The sequence below is a fragment of the Melitaea cinxia genome, chromosome 9 (assembly GCF_905220565.1).
Source record: "Melitaea cinxia chromosome 9, ilMelCinx1.1, whole genome shotgun sequence".
In the NCBI taxonomy this organism is placed as follows: domain Eukaryota; kingdom Metazoa; phylum Arthropoda; class Insecta; order Lepidoptera; family Nymphalidae; genus Melitaea; species Melitaea cinxia.
The window spans coordinates 11647187-11666168 of NC_059402.1; the positions used below are offsets into that span (position 1 = coordinate 11647187).

Genomic DNA, 18982 nt, shown 5'->3' on the forward strand with positions numbered 1-18982 from the left:
TTTCTGAATTTAAAAAAAAAACTTATACTAGTACATATTTGCTGTCAATGTTACGTTGATTAATAACAAAAATATTAAAATACAATTTTTTTTTGAAGATTATTTAATGAAAGTTAATTCAAATATTAATAAAAAAAAAATTGATTCATTTTTTCCAGAACATATAATGAAGTTACAACACTCGCTTTCCGAGTAATTGGTCAGAAATATTATAAAGGAATTATTTTCTTGTTTGAAAGTAATTCTCATTTTTCCCTAAGCCGTTAAAGTTAATGCATCAATAAACTCCGTCTTTGTTATACCGTCGGCTTAGTACAAAACAAAATTTATTTAATTCGCTAAAGGTGTAGACAAAAGTCTGACTTTGATTAATTACTACTAAAGTTACATTAGAAACTCTCTTTAAAGTAATAGCCTTATAGACAATTTAAATGGACTCTCGCTACTTCGTGTAAATGAAAATGAAAAAATCGTTATAATTTTTTTACTCTTAAAAGTCATGCAAGTTTGTCTTTAGTATATAAATAGAATTTGATGGTTTATCTTTTCTTCTTTTGGCGTGACAGGTCACACTCTCTTTCGTAAAACGCTGTCAAGTTCACCCACCACAGGCGGCTGTGTACAAAGTACTATTTCTTCTATTTCAATGTTTTACTATGTTCCACTTATTAACGTATAAAATTTTTGTCATAATATTACGTTCAAATAAATTTAATGAATTAATTCAATTTATTTTACTTTGTTATTTGAAATAATTTACCGTAGTTAACTTAACTAGTATGTCGTAAGAAAGAAAAGATTTTCAATAATTTTTAACTAACGAACAGATACATATATTTATATTGTGGCTTATAATACTGGTATAATTGTATCATTTAGCAAATAGGCTACGCTTGGTCGTGGTGTTTTGTTTCGTAATTATCTTACGTACGATACTTCAATGACTGATTGGCGCGATTGTTAAAAATTAACTCTATTCATCTTTGGGAGATATTTATACAACCAATATTATAATCTCCTATAAATTAATCTATTAATTGAATAATTAAAAAGAGAAAAATGATTTTATTATTTGTTTCTTTAAGCACATTAAATGGTAGATAACCTTACCAGTAAATTAATTACCATTCTTTTTTGTAATAAAACAGTTTTACACCTTAAATCGCTACGCTGATTTTTCGGGTCGAGACGTAGAGATTTCTAAGTTTTCCTCATCGTAGTTTAAAAATATGGCACTAGAAGCAAATAATTAAAACATTTACTATAAAATTTCTTGCTTTTATTGTTCTAGAAGCGGCATGGCATGAGCGGCCGCGTGGGCGCGACATGCGGCGAGCGCCGCTCGCGCTGCCCGCCGTCGTCGCTCTTGCGCTATCCTTACTTCTGCGCTTTGTGGATGCTGGTTGGTACTTACTAAATATTAGTACATTCACCTTCTTTCTATTTGTGACGTGAGTAGGAACGTATTAAAAACTTTGAAATATAAGTAGCATATTTGTTAGATAAACAATTTTCTAGCCTAAGCAACTGCCTCCAACCTCCTGCCTCTATCTACTATAATGATAAGGGACTTCTGGTGCCCACGCATATTCTTAATGTAAGGAACGTTATAGCTTGGTTTCAAATTATTAGATAAACATTTTGGAATAACCTCGACTGAATCACAGGATTAATAAATATTATATTGTAAATATTATCAATCCATAAACGGAAAAAGCCTTTTAGGACGAATCAATAAGGGTTTGTGAATATAGGTATATTGTAGACATAAGGAAGTACTTAGTTATTAGTTATAACTTAGAATTAAAACAAGGTAAAAAAAAACCTTTTTAAGCAACGTAGTTAGCGACTATTTACTTCCAAGTAGTCAGTCAGTCAGTTCAGTCTACTGCAGTCCACTGCTGGACATAGGCCTCCCCAAGTTCGCGCCAGACATCCCAGTTTCTCGCAATCCATATCCAGCCTACACCGGAAATTTTACGTAGATCGTCGATCCAGCGGGCCGGAGGTCGTCTCACACTGCGCTTACCAAGACGCGGTCTCCACTTTAGGACACGTCTGCTCTATCGGCTATCGCTCCTGCGACACAGGTGATCAGCCCACTGCAACTTCAACTTGCCAATTCAATAGGCTATATCGCTCACTTTCGTTCTTCTCTGCAGAGAATCCAGGACAGTCAAGGTCTCGACAGAGCTTTCTCGTAGTCCACAAATGCCACACACAGGGGCTGATTATACTCTTCAGTCTTTGTATTTTCTGCCGAACAGTATGGATATGGTCTACGGTGCTGTAGACATTTCGAAACCCAGCCTGTTCCAAGTAGTAAATTATGTAAATGTATTAGAAAAAAATCAAGGCTTTGTAAAAGTTAAATACGTATATTTTCTATGATTTTATTGTTTCCAATTTAATAAATTACTTTTACATATCATTATTTCCTTTCCAAGAATTCAGGACGCTATGATAGTGGAGCACTAGGTTAGGTCGTATATTTTTGTGTTAAAGTATGTAAAATTAAATATAAAAAGGGCTGTCGATGCTCTCTTGATATTTCTCATGGAGTATCAAGACCTGTTTATCTATAATATAAAAATGAGTCGCTGAATGTGTTGCTAAGCGCAAAACTCGAGAACGGTTGGACCGATTTCACCAATTCTTTTTTAAAAATATTCCTTGAAGTACGAGGATGTTTCTTACGGGGAGAAAAATTCTAAAAAAAAAAAAAATAAATTTCCTGAAAAAGTCTAAAAACAACACTTTTCTATACTCCCATACAAAAGATTTGTGATAATACTTAAAAGTCAATTTGAACTTTAATACCATACGATAAAGTTTGTGTTAGGCGATACGAAGTTCGCCGGGTCAGCTAGTTTTTAATAAATTGCATAATTTCCAATTATAGTAAATGTGTAAAAAATAATTTAACAGAGGAAATTGATTCATCTCTTAGACATCATTCACAGTGTTATTTTTAGTTAGTCGAGTTGGCCTTCGGTTTAGTCAATCGACAGAAGGAGGAAGAGTGGTATCGAAACTAATATCTACTATTATAATATTCGTTTCATTTGAATTGACAAAACCGATTTCGATTTTAGATTTTTTTAATTTGAGAAAGGTAAGAGTTTTATCACTCATTGGCGTAGATTACTAAATAAATGTCAATACATTGCTCATTATACTTTATTCTTTAAACTCATCGGTGCAGTGTTTAACGAAGAGTGTTTTTTTTTCAATTTCGTATTAATTATAGCCTGGCCAGGAATTTTTGAGTTGGTTGGCGTTCACAATTTTTTAATCTCTACTAATATTATAAATGTGAATGTAAGTTTGTTACGCTTTCACGTAAAAACTACTTAACCGATCATCGTGAAAATTTGTACACGCATTCTTGGAGGTATTACAGGTAACAACACGGGTGAAAGCTAGTATACTACATATATTAAATATAAAACATTTTTTTATATACATATATTATGTTACAATGGAGCAGTCTAAAGTTAGTTTACTTTGATGAGTAAACTGAAATTATATGGTTGATTTATTTTAACATTATGATACATAAATTACATATTTCATTCAGTGGTTATTACTTCAATACATATCCTTACCGTTCATACCGTTAATTAGTTGTCTTGTTATTGTATGGAAACACCTTTGAGATTTCAACTAGCACATTACATTTACGCCTTCATTCTCATTTCTCACTGGCGCTATGCAGCTTTACGTTGCGCGTTGTAAACAACTGCAGAGCTAGATGATAGCGTAATTGAAGGGAAATGTAATAGTAAATAGCTTTGTTGAACATAAATTCACTCTGTTTTGTTTTAAATGTTCACGATTAATTTTAGACACGGTTAAATACCAATTAAAATTGAATACAGTACTTTTGTAAAATTTATTGATGATGTCAAAAGAAACGTTGTGAATTTTATTAATTTGAAATTCAATCAAAGTTAATTCGGAATAAACTGTAAATGAACGTTGAAAAGTTTGTTTCATTTTGCTTTTGATTTTACATGATTTTCAATAAATTTAAGTTTTATTGCGAAATTTTAAAGAGTTATTGAATTACTTTTTGATTGAATAAACGTTGCTTTAATTTTACATAATATTCAAAACGTTTTAGTGTCAAGTCGACTACGATTTTATTACATATAAATAAAAATAACTGACTTCAAAAACTGTTAAAAACGGGCGTAAATTATATTTCTTTATAGAAGACCTAAAAATACGAATATAATAGATACGTTTGGTTTCAATATTATACTATTTTCCATAGAAAATTTTGTCTTATTAAAAGCGAATGAGATTATTACTATGTTATAACAAATGAACCGTTGCCACAATCAGCCGTGATTCTACTATTTGTTATAAAGGTTTGGGTTTGATTCCCGTACCGAATCAAAAGTGTTCATAGTGATCCCGAAAGTTTAAGACTTATTTATATTTGTGTCGTTTGTACAGTTACTCAAAAATCTATATCATTCAAATGTTACTTATTTCCTAAATGCTCTAATCTTGATAAGCAACACAGGCATAAAGCTGCATTACGAACAGACGACAATGTATATAAAAAGATTTTTATCAGGTCAAATTTAAAGGTAAAGTGTTTAGAAATAGAGGCCACATTCATGTGGTTTCGACAAATTACTCTTACTATACCGATGTTTCGAAATATTTGTATCAATCAAAATATTTTTAAATGAGCAGGTAATTTCAATACTCATTCATAAACCTTTGAAGCGTTAAAGGATTACGTATGATTGATTGGTGTAATTAGGAAAAAAATATATGTAGGATTATTATATTTCAATAATTTTTGCAATATGAAAGTTAAAAGGAGAACGTCAATTGTTTTTGGTTCTCTAACATTACCTTTTTACAGGTTCGATGAGCCCGGGGGTGCCTGAAAATATAACTGTTACGTTCCTTAACCCAACCACGGTACGAGTGTCCTGGTCAACGACGGCGGACCTCGTGGAAAAGTACGATGTCACATACAAACCCTCAGACGCTAGGTAAGATGATTTTGTCACTAAACTATAAAAGCCCCTACAGACTACAGACGACTTGTGATGTTTGTGATGTTTGCCTATATTTATTTTACCTTTATATGTGTACTTTTTTTTCGTGCAATTTGTAAATTTTGAAATGTATGCATAGTTATAACTACCATTTTAACCTATAAATATGCTAAGTTATTTATCAGTAGTGCAAAACGAATTATTAAAAAGGCACTTTGGTTTGGGTTTGGTTAAGTCACAAAGGTTACTTTGATTTGTAAGTAAAAACAGCGAAATTTTTTAGTGTTGGTATATTACTTTAGACGATTTAGTTTCACAAATTTATACTGATTTTGGACTTGAATCTTTATGGCTAATAATAAAAGCCTGCAGTCTGTAGGGGCTGAACAAAAATCTTAACTTGAACTGTTCTTGCTCCTGTAACATAATTGTTTATTATTTTATATCAACTTCTTTAGATTTTTGTATCTATAAAACATACTTTGTCTATTCTATTTATTTTATTTCATTTAATAAAGATTAGTTCAATATAATGTTTGAAAATAATTAAATGTTTGTGAGTAATTATTTCGCCTTACAAATTAGGCATTCAGAGAATTATAATTCACTGCTTAATTAATTAATCTTAATTCGCATTTATTAACACCATAATGGTTTTACTAAACCAGCCTATTAATATTATTTTCTTAGGTTTTACGGTCAGTATTAATATTTTATTTAAAAATAATTCTTACGTATCAAAGAAGCACGTGTACATATCGCTTTTGTGGTTTGGAATTTCTTTTTAATGAAATTGAAGCAAATTGACTTTGTAAAATCTTTACATATAAATTAACTCGACTGAACTCAATTTACACGAATTTTTTTGAGCGTAAAATTTATACTTAAAATTACTTGTGTCGTAAAATCAAAATTAATATCAAAAATAGCTTAATTCAAATAGGCTTAAAAAGCACCTTCGAATCGTCATTTTGCAAATTTAAATTATTTTTATCCGCCAACCCGCAGTGGAGCAGCGTGGTGGATTAAGCTCTAATCCTTTTACATGAAGAAAGAGGCACAACAGTGCGATGCTACAGGCTAAGAGCGATGTGAACTTCATGTATACATTATTGCAATAAACTTTACAACTTGTTTTAAAACTGAAAAATATGTATTGATAGTAAAAGCGCAGGTTTCCATTACTTAAACCTTTATTTACCATTATTGACCATCTTATCGCGGTTAAAGACATCGGCGACAGCTTTAGAACTGCTTGTAAAATATAGACGTGACTCTGTCAATAAACTGAGGAGGGCTCAGAAGTAAATTTCCAGCCCGACTCGGGTAGTACCTCGATATTACAGAAGATCACAGTTAAATAATACTGCTTTCAACCAGTGTTGTGTTCCTGTTGGTGAGTAAGGTGACCAGAGCTCCTGGGGGGGGGGGGGGGGATTTGGGTTGCCAACGCGCTTGCGATGCTTCTGGTGATGCAGAGGTCCATAGGCTACTTTAATTGCGTACCATCAGGTGATGCAGAGGTCCATAGGCTACTTTAATTGCGTACCATCAGGTGAGCCGTACGCTTGTCTGTCGACTTAGTTATATCTGAAAAAAAAAAAAACATTAAATGCTTTCCTAAATATAGAACCTAATTCACCGAGCTTCGCACATCTTAACATGTATAAAGGTTAGTTCTGTTAAATTATATTGAAAAATAAATCTAAACGAATTTTATTGAAACTAAATAGTTTTCAACAAATATTAAGAAAGTTTTCAGGGAATTGTCGAAAAGTTGTATTTACATCTTCTACGTTCCTACAAACTAAGTCTTTCGTGTTTAAATAAATTGCGACACTGTCTCAACCAGTTTTGTCTCTATTTGTAACTAAATAACAGCTACGTGATATTTTGTAAATGTATTTTTCTGTTTTATACCAGATTAAACTGGTTTAATTTAACATATAACAAAGCAATATGCAAGTCTAATGTAATCGTTAAATGTGTACATTACAAAAGCAAATGTAGAATGAGTACGACGAACCGAAGGAAAAACGAAACAGGTAATATAAAAACAGAAAATATTTAATTCAATTACGGGACAAACATATTGCCTCGAGTGATCGGTAAATTGTTCGCTCGCTATATTTGATTACACCGTGCATATATTCACTCTACGATTTTATTGTAGTTTTTTTTATTAGTAATAATTTATACGTCACTGTACCGGATCATATATGTAATGAGTGCCAAGAAACATTTTTGAACTAAGGTCCCTGTAACTTGAAACCTGAATAATGATACAGGTTTCAAGTTACAGGGATTATTGGTTTGTTCATCCTTCTTCTATCTTTCTAGCTCAAATTAGCTTTATTTTTTAGCTTCTGTGGGTTTTGAATATTGGAATAAAATGTATTGTATACTTTGACATCACATGAACCGTAATTTGTTTAAATCATTGTTACCATTATTTCATTTGTATAAAATTTTGACTATGAATTTGTAATATCGACTATATAATTTATTCCCAAAATTATATTATATTATTAATTAATTATTTTAAAACTCAATTGGTGGTTAAAGATTAATAGTTAGTTTTTTTTAATGTAATTTCTAAGAGCAATGCATTTTTGTATTGTAAACAGTAGTATTGTGTATCAGTCAGTATTTTGGTGTCAGTTTACTGATGTGCAATTATGTAACTGTCTATTACATCTTAAAATGTCGAAAAATGTACTAATAATTGAAATAAAGCCAGTTAAGCTTAAAATATTTAAGCATGTTAGACTATGAATTGGTGGCGTCACAGCGATAGTTTATGGCGCCAAGGTCTTTGATAAACGTTCATGCTTATAAGCTATCCTGTAGAGTTTATCGTGATCTAGGTAAACTTTTCAATGTATTTTTTTAACACTGTGTGTTATAACTATGTCTAACAAGGTAAACAAAATTCAAGCTATCTATGTGAAAGGTACAAATTCAAGTAACTGTAAATTGAACATATACTAGATATTTTAAATACAAATACGTATTAAATAACTCAACTTGTAAATGGTACAAATATAATTCAGTCACAGGTGCTCGCATGAATCGCCTCGAGCTACAAACCAAATTTGTCGCATCTTAGAATTTGAGTAAATTCTGCAGTTCTGCATCGTAAAGCGCTATTTTAATGGAATTTCTTAGAATGTTCTGTGGAATTTTAGATTAAAAATTTGATATTTATTTTACGACTAGTAATAGAAAATTTTCTACAAAAGCCTAAAAGTTTTTTTTTAAATACTATATTCATTGAAAGATTTTTACAGATTATAAATACATCATGTTCAAGGTCGTAAACACCTGATTATAGATGTCGATGTTGATGGATAAAAAAATAACGGATTTATTTCAAACGCAGTATACAATTTGTCACTACAAGGTTACTACAGCCTTAGTTACTTAAGTCAGGTGACCTGTGACTATAGCGTTCGCAATGGAAATAAAATGTTATAAGTAAAAAGGCTTGACATAAAAGTTATTGTCGCCACTAGCTATTTAGAATTAGTAGTAAGATAGGTAAAGTAATGAAATAAAAATAATATCACGCGTATATGGAGCGTATTTGTATGAAAAGGGATCGGAATTTTCCATATCTAGGTCGAATTAGGCATTCAATATTTAAATCTGAGCACAGCGTACTGATAAATATTCAATGTTCTAGTCGATATCACAAAATTGGAGAAGCAAGATCACCTTTCAAGCGAAATGACTATCATAACGTTAAGGGTTCAGTAATTTGGGATACTATTTAATAATAGCATAAAATCTCTTTACTAAAAGCCTTCATACTCAATTATCGAAGTGCGAATGTTTTCTTTAAATTTTGTTGGTATCGAAAAAGTTATAAGACTGTTCGATTTAGGACTTATAATTTGTGTTTATCATATTGTCAAAATATTTAATTTAGCGTTGATTCTATTCTTTTTAAATTTAATTTAGTTTACCTGACTTTGATAATATTAATTTGACACAATATTTTATTTTATTTATATCAGTTGGTATCAAAAGGACAATTATAATATTCAACATAAACTAAAAAAATATGATCTTTTATGTATTTCTTTGTTAGTTCTTAATATAATTATAAAATAAAAAGCGTGAGTATTAAGTACTAAATAAAAGCACTAACTTTTGATTACTGATAATTCTGACTGTAATCTTTTAGTTATCAACAAAAAATACCAGTTTAGAAATTAATTATCTACACATTTACTGAATATAATAAAATAAGTTTCATAATTATTTAACTTCATACTGTATATGAGATGTGTAACGATTTTTCGCACATCAAAGCTAGTCGATTTATTTCAAAAGTGGTGTGTTTCTTGGCTTTTGTATAGAATTATTTGCATAATTATTGTTTTCGTTCTATACTAACTTAATTTTGTTCCATATCCATGCATACTAGCTGAGAAAACTTGTAATTGGCCATAACTTAATCATTGTTTTTTTTTTATACAACTAATTTATCTGTAAGTTTTCGAAATTTGAAAATAATAAAATAGATTTGATTAAGATACGGTTCTATGCAAACCATCGTTTCTGGAATGAAAACTATATACTCGTATTTTAGTTATCATTAAGATAAATATGAAGATAACCTAACTTTATACATACGAGTAGCTATACTACTATTACCTCTTACCAGCACGAGAATAGCAATTTTGTTTTTTATTTTATCAAAATTTAATCCCTATAGCATTTATGATTATTTCTTTATATTTTTACATTTTATATGTTTAGGTGGTATCTAACTAAATTTGTCGAGATGTGATAAGTGCAAATTCTTTAAATTCCATTCCTATATTTTAATCCGAAAACAAAATATTACAATTCACTTGTAATGAATTATGTGTTTGGAGAAAAACAATTAATCTACGTCTTTATTCATAACCAGAATCTCTTTACATGTTCAGGTTACACTAAAATTAAAACGGACGTAGTGTTTAGCCGCAAACCCACTCAAGTTTACTGTAGCTGTTTATGAAATTGTAAATTTTTGGGTTTTGATTTTATTGTACATTATATAACCTCCCAAATTTCTTAACAACAGAACTGAGTTAGTGGTACCTTCGTGTAGCTCCACACGTAACATGACTTACTTATGACGATTTAACAACTATAGCATAAGCTTAATCAAATATATTATATTTTAAGTTTAAGTTTGATTTTTTGGTTTGGTTGTGTCGCTAACTTACATGTACCGTCATAACCATCGACCTGAAATTAAAATATTTTTGGCCATTGACTTACAGTGAAGTCACTATTATTCTATTGAAACTTGAATTAATTTTCATTCCACCATATATTTCTTATATTATAATTCACTCGAGGCTTTACTTCTAAAAAGAATCCACATGTAAACCCAGTATATTTATGCAGATTGTAAAATACTATTACACTCAATATACTGTTCATTATGTTCCTCTAAGATGTGAAAACATTTTTATCTAGTTAAGGGTAAGTCACTCTTACAATATCACGACACTCTTAATAGCTGCCGGTAAACATATTTTCTCTTACTTTCCAGAAATTAAAATTAAAATTAACGTAATTATTAAACGTCTATCAAAGTCAAAATATCAACATATTTAGCATGGGCAAAAATAAACTTGGCTATACATGAGTCAAATATGATGTAAAACACAACAATAAATTCAACGAATGAATGAAAGCGCTGAAATCAAAGGCAGGTAATTTACTAACTTCCTGGACACACGTCAAACACGTTTGCTTTGAAGATTGGAGGGCGAACTTTTACGTTGTAATTTATTTTATCAAATGAATATAATGTTTTTTTTTTTTTTTAAATGGCAAGATGACTGGCCTTTTAAATGATACTTAATATAATAATTATCTAATATTCTTGTAATGATTACTTTTTTCATGTGATAGAAATTTTTATGGCATTTGACAAAACGTCGTACTTTAAAAATAATGCGTGTCTCCGCTTTTTTAAATATTTAATTATTAAGTCAGTAAATTTCTTCAAAGTGAAATTAACCAATATAATATAATATGAATATTATTATAGATTTGCGCCCTTTGTGCCTGATGATACTCTGTTTAAGTTCATAATATGTATTATTTCTGTTTTGGTGTACAATAAAGTGTATTGTTATGTTGTTATGTTATGTTATGAATAATTTTGAAATAATAATATTAATTTATTATTAATATTAATTTATTATTCATATTAATTTATTATTAATATTGATTTATTACTATTACTAATTTAAAATGTTACCTAAATATATAAGTTTGTAGGAGGACATCATTTTGGTTAGCGATATTAATTTTTTTTCTCCGTTAAATTAAATGTTTAAAAACTATATGTGATATAGTCTTGATATGGTAAATTTATCTACAATAATGTGTATAAGACTTAATAATTTCATACTCATATATTATATGGAGAAGATTAAAACTTATCTCATTTCAGTTAAGCGTATCAGATTTACATATTTAATGCCAATAATTAAATACTGAAGTTTAAAGCTATCGATTGTTATATCGAGAACCTTTGAACTCTATGACCTGATTTATTTTCACATTACTTTATTTTCATAGACACTTATTAATTTATGTTTCATTTTTCTTAGGAAATATAATATTATTAATAATTTATCTTGCTTATGTGTCTGGTTCGTTGGTGCAGTTGGTAATACCTCTGACTTTCATGAGAATGAATTCAATTATTATCGATATTCGACCCAGGTTTAGTTAATCATTAAATAAGCAATTTAAAACATTCTAAACAGTAGCCTAAGAAAAAGACAACGACCAGTGACGACCGGTTAGTGTGTTAATAAAAGAAAACTAAACAAAAATTCATATATTGCCCTGTTATAATGATTGAATGAACTTGACTTTGAATAAACATGTTACTTATATACTAACCTTTTTATTTCTTAAATTACATTATAGTAAAAATATTATTGTTAGAGCAAAATTTTAATGATAGTTTTTTTTATTACTTTTTACTCATATTTTTTCTATTAAAATATACTATTAAAACAAGTCATTATACTATCTATCTCTTATTTATTTTACTAAACAAAATTTGCCCTAATAACTACAATTACTCTTAATTGTCGATTATGTCAATCTAATATAACGCAACTATCTTTTCTCAATCTATAATACTGTTCTATTTATTTTTTCTTTAATCATTAGTTGACTAATGTATTTCTAAACTCTTTTTAAACTATTTTCAATTTCTCTTCTTTCCCCTTCTTTCTTTAGCTTGCTCATAGAAAACAACGAAATTGACTCATCGTACGTTAGTTACAGAGTGGTGCTTGAGGTCGCTGGCAATTCCGACGCAGTCATCTTAAGTGGTCTAGAAGCAGACACGCAATATCAAGTGACCGTCGCTGCTCTTTGGGGCGGTCACAAGTTCAGAAGCAGGCCGATAGTCTTCCGCACACTGGGTATGTACCGAATAGTTGTAATCATTTTAAAACATAATTTTATATGGAATTTTCCCGTTAAACTTCTTTTCTTTGAAAAGTTTATTTATTTACTAACCGACTTCAAAAAGGAGGTGTTTTCAATTCGGTTGCAATTTTTTATGTATGTACACCGATTACACTAAAATTTTAGATACGATTTATATATATTTTTTTGTTTGTTTGATGCGAAATAGGTTCCATTTAGTTGAAATAAAATTTGATTGAATTAGGCTTAGTAGTTTTTATTTTATGATCATTTTTGTTAACTTGGACGATGTAATTTTATATTGGTTATATCATAATTTTTTACTGGGTGTACCTACCGATTTTGAAAATACTTTTTTTTTAATTCAAATGTTGATGTTTGTCATATGGTCCTTTTTAACTTTAACGGAGATTTGACGAACACTTTTTATCTCTATAATACATATTTACTTGACTTTTTTTGTCTATATCCTATGTATAGTCGGTTTTTTTTTTTCGTTTGCGAGCAAACAAAATTATTTTTTGAAAGGATGTAGTGAACTACTAGACAATGCGCCTAAAGTTAAGTGTTCATCTCTAAATATGTAGAATACTAGAACAAAAAATTTTGGCTGAAAGAATTAAGGTAGACCTCATCACATTATCATCATCATCACAGCAGCCTTGCGCAGTCCAGTACTGGACATAGGCTTCCACAAATTCACGCCGAAAATGGCGTGAAGTCATGTGTTTTGCCCATAGTTGTTAGAATATATTAATATGTAGTGGTTAATCTATGTAACTAGTTTTTATAGTCTATGCTGTTACACTGAATATTCTAATCTGTACTAAAAGTTTTATAAAATGCAAGATGTCGGTTCTTAAGTTTTAAAGTGTTGTTTTAAATATAATGTAACAAAGAAAATAAAAATGTTTTAATTAAGTGAGTTGCGTGGGGGCCTAACAACCTAAATATGCAGATCTATTAGATAAATTATATAAATTCTCACAATAGTCACTACGCTGGGCAGGGCTTTGTCGCACCAAAAACGCTGCTGCCCGTCTTCGGCCTGTGTATTTCAAAGCACGCAGTTGGATGGTTATCCCGCCATCGATCGGCTTTTTAAGTTCCAAGGTAGAGGTGGAACTGTATTATCCCTTAAACACCATCACACATACACACACACACACACACACACAACAGACAAGGTAGACCTATAAGGAATCAAAGATGAAAAAACGCGAGAGATTGAAACTTACTTATTTATTTAGCATTAGTATTCACATTTTTTTTTAAATTAAAATTTGTTTTCAATTGGCATTAAGATCGCCAGAAAAGAATGGAAGCAAAATTGATCAGCACTACCAATTATTCCATAAACAGCGAAAAGGCTAATACGTAGGAAAAGCTAAGTCCTAATTAACTTTTTCAATCAAGTAATAGAGCTAAGCGAATTCTCGTAAAACAATAATATAATTATATTTAATACACTTATTATAATTACGTATATTACCGTATTTTAACGTAACCAATTAATATAATTTTTAATATTATACGACTACACTATTACTACACACACACATTACACTGGATAATAACTAATCATTTTTTTTTGAGTTATTATTAAAGTTTAAATCTCTGGATCATACGCCATAAAATTGTATGAAATTCTTGTGATTAAATTATTTTAATCTCTACTTAAATTTTAAATTTGTTTCGTGCAACTCGGCGTTAATCTCTTGTTGTATTAAACGGAAAGAACTTTACCCACAATGACAAGTATTTTCGTTAAACCACGCAACTGTTTGTCATCCCTATTATTTTAAATTGACTCGTGTGAACGACCCCTCCAAACCTTTTTGCTTTTGTTTTGACTAACTCAAAAACGCCGAAGAGCATGCGAGTAGAACATTAACACGTGATTTTTAAAATCCTTTACGGTACTAATAACAATGGCTTGTCACGTTCGGTGGCTATGTTATATTACTTTTTAACCGACTTCAAAAAGGTCGAGGTTCTCAATTTAACTGTATGTTTTTTGTCTTGTAATTCATATGATTAATATACACGCGAAACAGAATTATATAATAATTGAGGAATCAAATCCATGATATTATCGCTTTTCCTTTTTGTAAATCGTATTTTAAAAATATAAGATTAAAAGTACTATAATCAATTTTAAATACATAATTATAATAGTAAGAAAACTAGCATGTGCATTATAAACTACGCAAAAGTTGGTCTAAATAAACAAAAAAAAAAACATGAATATAGTGTATATGTTATTGCAAATTTAATATATATTTTTTATTTTACAAATAAAAATAATAATTTTATTTTAATAACTATATTGAAAAGTTGTTATTTAAATTAATCACACACTGATAACGTAACATATTAATATTTGTAGGTAAAATGAAAGTTGTAGTGTTGAATTTCATACAATGTATACCAATTTCTGGCAAATAATTTATTTATTTATTTTTGAGGTATATTATCCATCTATCGAGAAACGGTGTGATGGTTAAGTTTCACTTCTGACATATTGACAAAATATGATAAAGTAAACAACAACAAATTACAACAAAAAATTACAACAAAAATGTTATAATATATTATTTTTGAGGATTTACTTAGTGAAGACTTGTCAGAGAATTTCAGTGAAATGCCTTTATGGACCTGGGACAAGAAAATAATACATATTTTAAAACCAGAATATTTTACTTAGCTTTTAAATAATAAAGAAATCAATAATACGCTTTAGACTAAGTTTCAAAGCAATGCATAAGTTTTGCACCAAACTGTCTACTTTTAGCGTTAGCTTATGTGTGTACATACAAAGCTTTTCAAACGATTCCATACGCATAAATTATCATAATACAATTTCAGTGAGCCTTTATAACTTTTTTAATTTATCTCAGTAAAGAAAGACAAGTATGTAAGAGTTCATCTTCTAAATGACATGCTATTTACATATACATACATACAATACCTCACACATTCACATTGTTTCATATATGCTCATTGAGCAGCGATATATGCATACATTATATTTTCCCATATAATAATCATGAATAACTTTATTGCACACACATATAACAATTATATAAGTAGATAGGTTACAATTAAATTACATAGCGTGCAAGTGACGGTCTTATTCCTAGTGTAGTGTAGAGATCTCTCCCAGACTACCCCACCAGACAGGAGCTTGCAATTTAAAAATACACAATTTTAGGTAATTTTAAAAATTAAATAGTTTATAAAAAATATCATTTTGTACAAAATATTATAGAATTTAGGTTGGGAATATTTTAATTTTTTTTTTTTTGTCAAATGAACCACGATTTCGCTTTATAATTTTATTAAATTTATATGTATTTAATAAAATTTGATTATTTCTGTTTATTTTTTTATATATTTTTTGGTTGTAAATGCAGTTTACTCACTAACGTTAACTAATATATGTAAATAATGTAAGTAACGCTTCAGCCTGTAATATCCCACTACTGGGCATAGGCCTCTTTCCCCATGTAGGAGAAGGATCAGAGCTTAATCCACCACGCTGCTCCAATGCGGGTTGGCGGATATATTCCCTACTACGAGTAACGATCGCTACCAGGTGTACATGATAACAACCGGGACCGACGGCTTAACGTGCTCTCCGAGGCACTGTGGGGAGACCCACAAGGACTGCACAAATACCCAGACTACGGCAAACACCTATATGGCCAATACAAATGTTTGTCATGTGCGGGGATCGAACGCGCACATAGGTGTAAGTAACGCGGTACGTTAATGGCTTTTTAGAAACAACTAGTTGTGCCCCACGGTTCCACCCGCATGAATTTGAGGGAAAATGGTTTATAGCCTAATCCGTTAAATAAACTACCCTTAAATTCTAACCAATACTAAAATAATTTTTCAAGTCAAAACAGTAGTTCTTGAGATTAGCACGTTTAAACAAATAAAACAGCAAACTTTTTGGCTTTATAACATTAGTACAGCTTTGCACGTAAAAATGGTTGCATTTAATAGAATTTTTATTTACTTATTTATTTATTCCTAATGTACACCGAAATACAGACACATATAAAGAAAGATACAATATAAAATGTACAAAGGCGATCTTATCGCTAAATAGCGTGCACAAATTAAGGAGGAAAAATCAATAATAAATAGATAAAGACTACGATATGACAGACTTATATAATTATTAAAAAAAACATATAACTAATAAATATTTTAGTATATAATACATAATACACATATACACACATATACATATTATATCCATACGTAAACACATACAGTGGCGTGCATAAAGTTTTTAGACAGGGTAGGCAGTCAAAAAAAATATAAACAGCCACACTGCACCTACTTTCTCGCAATTTTTTCCTAATTTATTTTAATTTTGTTGGGAATAGAGGCTTTTAGATAATTTCAAGAACAGACAAGTAAATTATTGGACACGTAAAGTGCATTTATACTAATACTGCAGGCGTACAAATATACGTACAGCAACCGACTGATACCTATCAAACAAATCAGTTACTGGATAGACATAGTGACCTCATAAGGCCGGCGCTTTGATAATTTCGTTTGTGTCAAACGTAGGAAATTATTGATAACACTATTAATTAGTTACGAAATTGTTACGAAAAAAGGAAAAATTCAAAGCGAAATGTTGCGATTTTGCTACCGTGTCAAAAATCATAATTATTGGTAAAAACGGTATCGAATTCAAGACAATTTGATTTGACAGGTTATTCTTAGGCTGTGCCTACTGTCATTGTTAAACCGACCAATGTTAAAAACACAATACTTTGTTCGTATTCCATATGACGCGCGAAATTATAAAATTGTAGGATTATATAATGTCCTACTGTCATTGCTAACATTTTGTTAGCCATTGTAGGCAGAAGTTTTATAAAAGACCCGTCATCGATTCGCGCGAAGCGCTGATATCGCATATATGACGGCGGGTTTTTCAATTGAAGCGGTTTTAAGTTGAATTATGGTTTATGTCTTTTTTTAAAATATGTAATGTTCATGTTTTATATATCCTTTTTGAGTAACATGACAAGGTAGGCAGTGCCTTTCTGCCTATATGGAATGCACGCTACGGTACACATATATAAATATATACATACACATACATAAATACATATATTTACATAGTAATATGCCTACAAAATAATGAAATACATATAAAATACATTAACAAATAATTATTTACTAAAAATAATATATAAATATCCTACTCGTACAAATAAATGTTGTTTTAACACGTCTTTTAAAAATATCTATCGACTCCGCTTGGCGAATGTCTCGCGGGAGGGCATTCCACAGTTTTACAGCCACATTCGCTGTAACATTGACTATGCGACATAGAATGTTTAATTCTGTTGTCAACTTGAGAACGAAGTTTTAACGTATTAGGGACGTCCGAGCCAAAAAAGTAAAATATTTTTTTAGGTATGGAGGAGTAGTGGGAGAAATGGTTTGGCTATTTAATATCTTTCAAGGCGCTAGGTATTTGCGCGCGGTAACACGGTATTACCTGCGATTTCAAATGATCCATAATCTCCTACATCTTTTTATGAAAGTACTATCATAATCGGTTCAGCCGTTCAGAATATAAGCCGGACAAACAGTATCGTGTAAATAACTAAAACCTCGAGACATTTATCAATTACCTTCAAATAGTTATTATATTAATATAATTAAACTAGCTGACTCGACAAACGTTGTCTTGCCGCTAATCGTTATTTAAAAATAGAGGTTGGTAGTAGAAGGGTGAAAATTTAGGGTTGTATGTATTTTTCAACGGAAATCATAATAAAATAAAAAATAAATATTTTATCAAAAAATTAAAAAGAAAATTAGAGGTGGACTATCCTTAACATATAGGGGAATGAAAAATAGATGTTGTTCGATTCTCAGACCTACCCAATATGCACACAAATTTTCATGATAATCGGTCAAGCCGTTTCGGAGGAGTTTAACTACAAACACCGCGACATGAGAATTTTATATAATAGATTTAACTTTGTTGATAAACATTTCAAGATTTGCAAGATTTTCAAGACTATAGTTCAATAACAGATATTAGCGAACCCAACTAGTGTAGATTCACTTCTGGGTTGACGATATTGCAGTGACTTAGCAGGCTTAGTTAGTTTTAGAGTTTACAATGGGTAGTTGATACTATTATACGTACAGCTAGTGTGCCGTAAGCTCTTGAGCCTCTTGTTCGAGATAGGCTGTCGTACGTCGAAAGGGTTTTCAGAACATGGCCTTAAAGTTAACCGTTCTTTTAATTTCGATAAGGTGAATTTTAAGGGCAATAGCCTAGGATAAAACTTAGGGAAATATTTATTATAAATATTCCTAAGTTGCGATTAGACAATAAGATTTCTTTGCTTATGCAATTTTGAAGAATTTGTATAACGTGAACTATTAGATCTGCTTAAAATGGGTTTATTTACATTTGTAATAATAATAAAAATGTTTCA

At 30.2% G+C, this 18982-nt stretch overlaps 1 protein-coding gene across 1 annotated transcript in view; it reads left to right on the top strand.

Annotated features, from left to right (window-relative positions):
• Window positions 1-18982, top strand: part of LOC123656124 (fibronectin type III domain-containing protein 5) — a 164036-nt gene that overhangs the window by 97131 nt on the left and 47923 nt on the right. The window contains exons 2-4 of the mRNA XM_045591834.1: window positions 1292-1402; window positions 4886-5018; window positions 12336-12481. Coding sequence (XP_045447790.1) covers window positions 1327-1402; window positions 4886-5018; window positions 12336-12481 — 355 coding nt within the window. The 5' untranslated portion in view covers window positions 1292-1326. The remainder of the gene's footprint in view (window positions 1-1291; window positions 1403-4885; window positions 5019-12335; window positions 12482-18982) is intronic.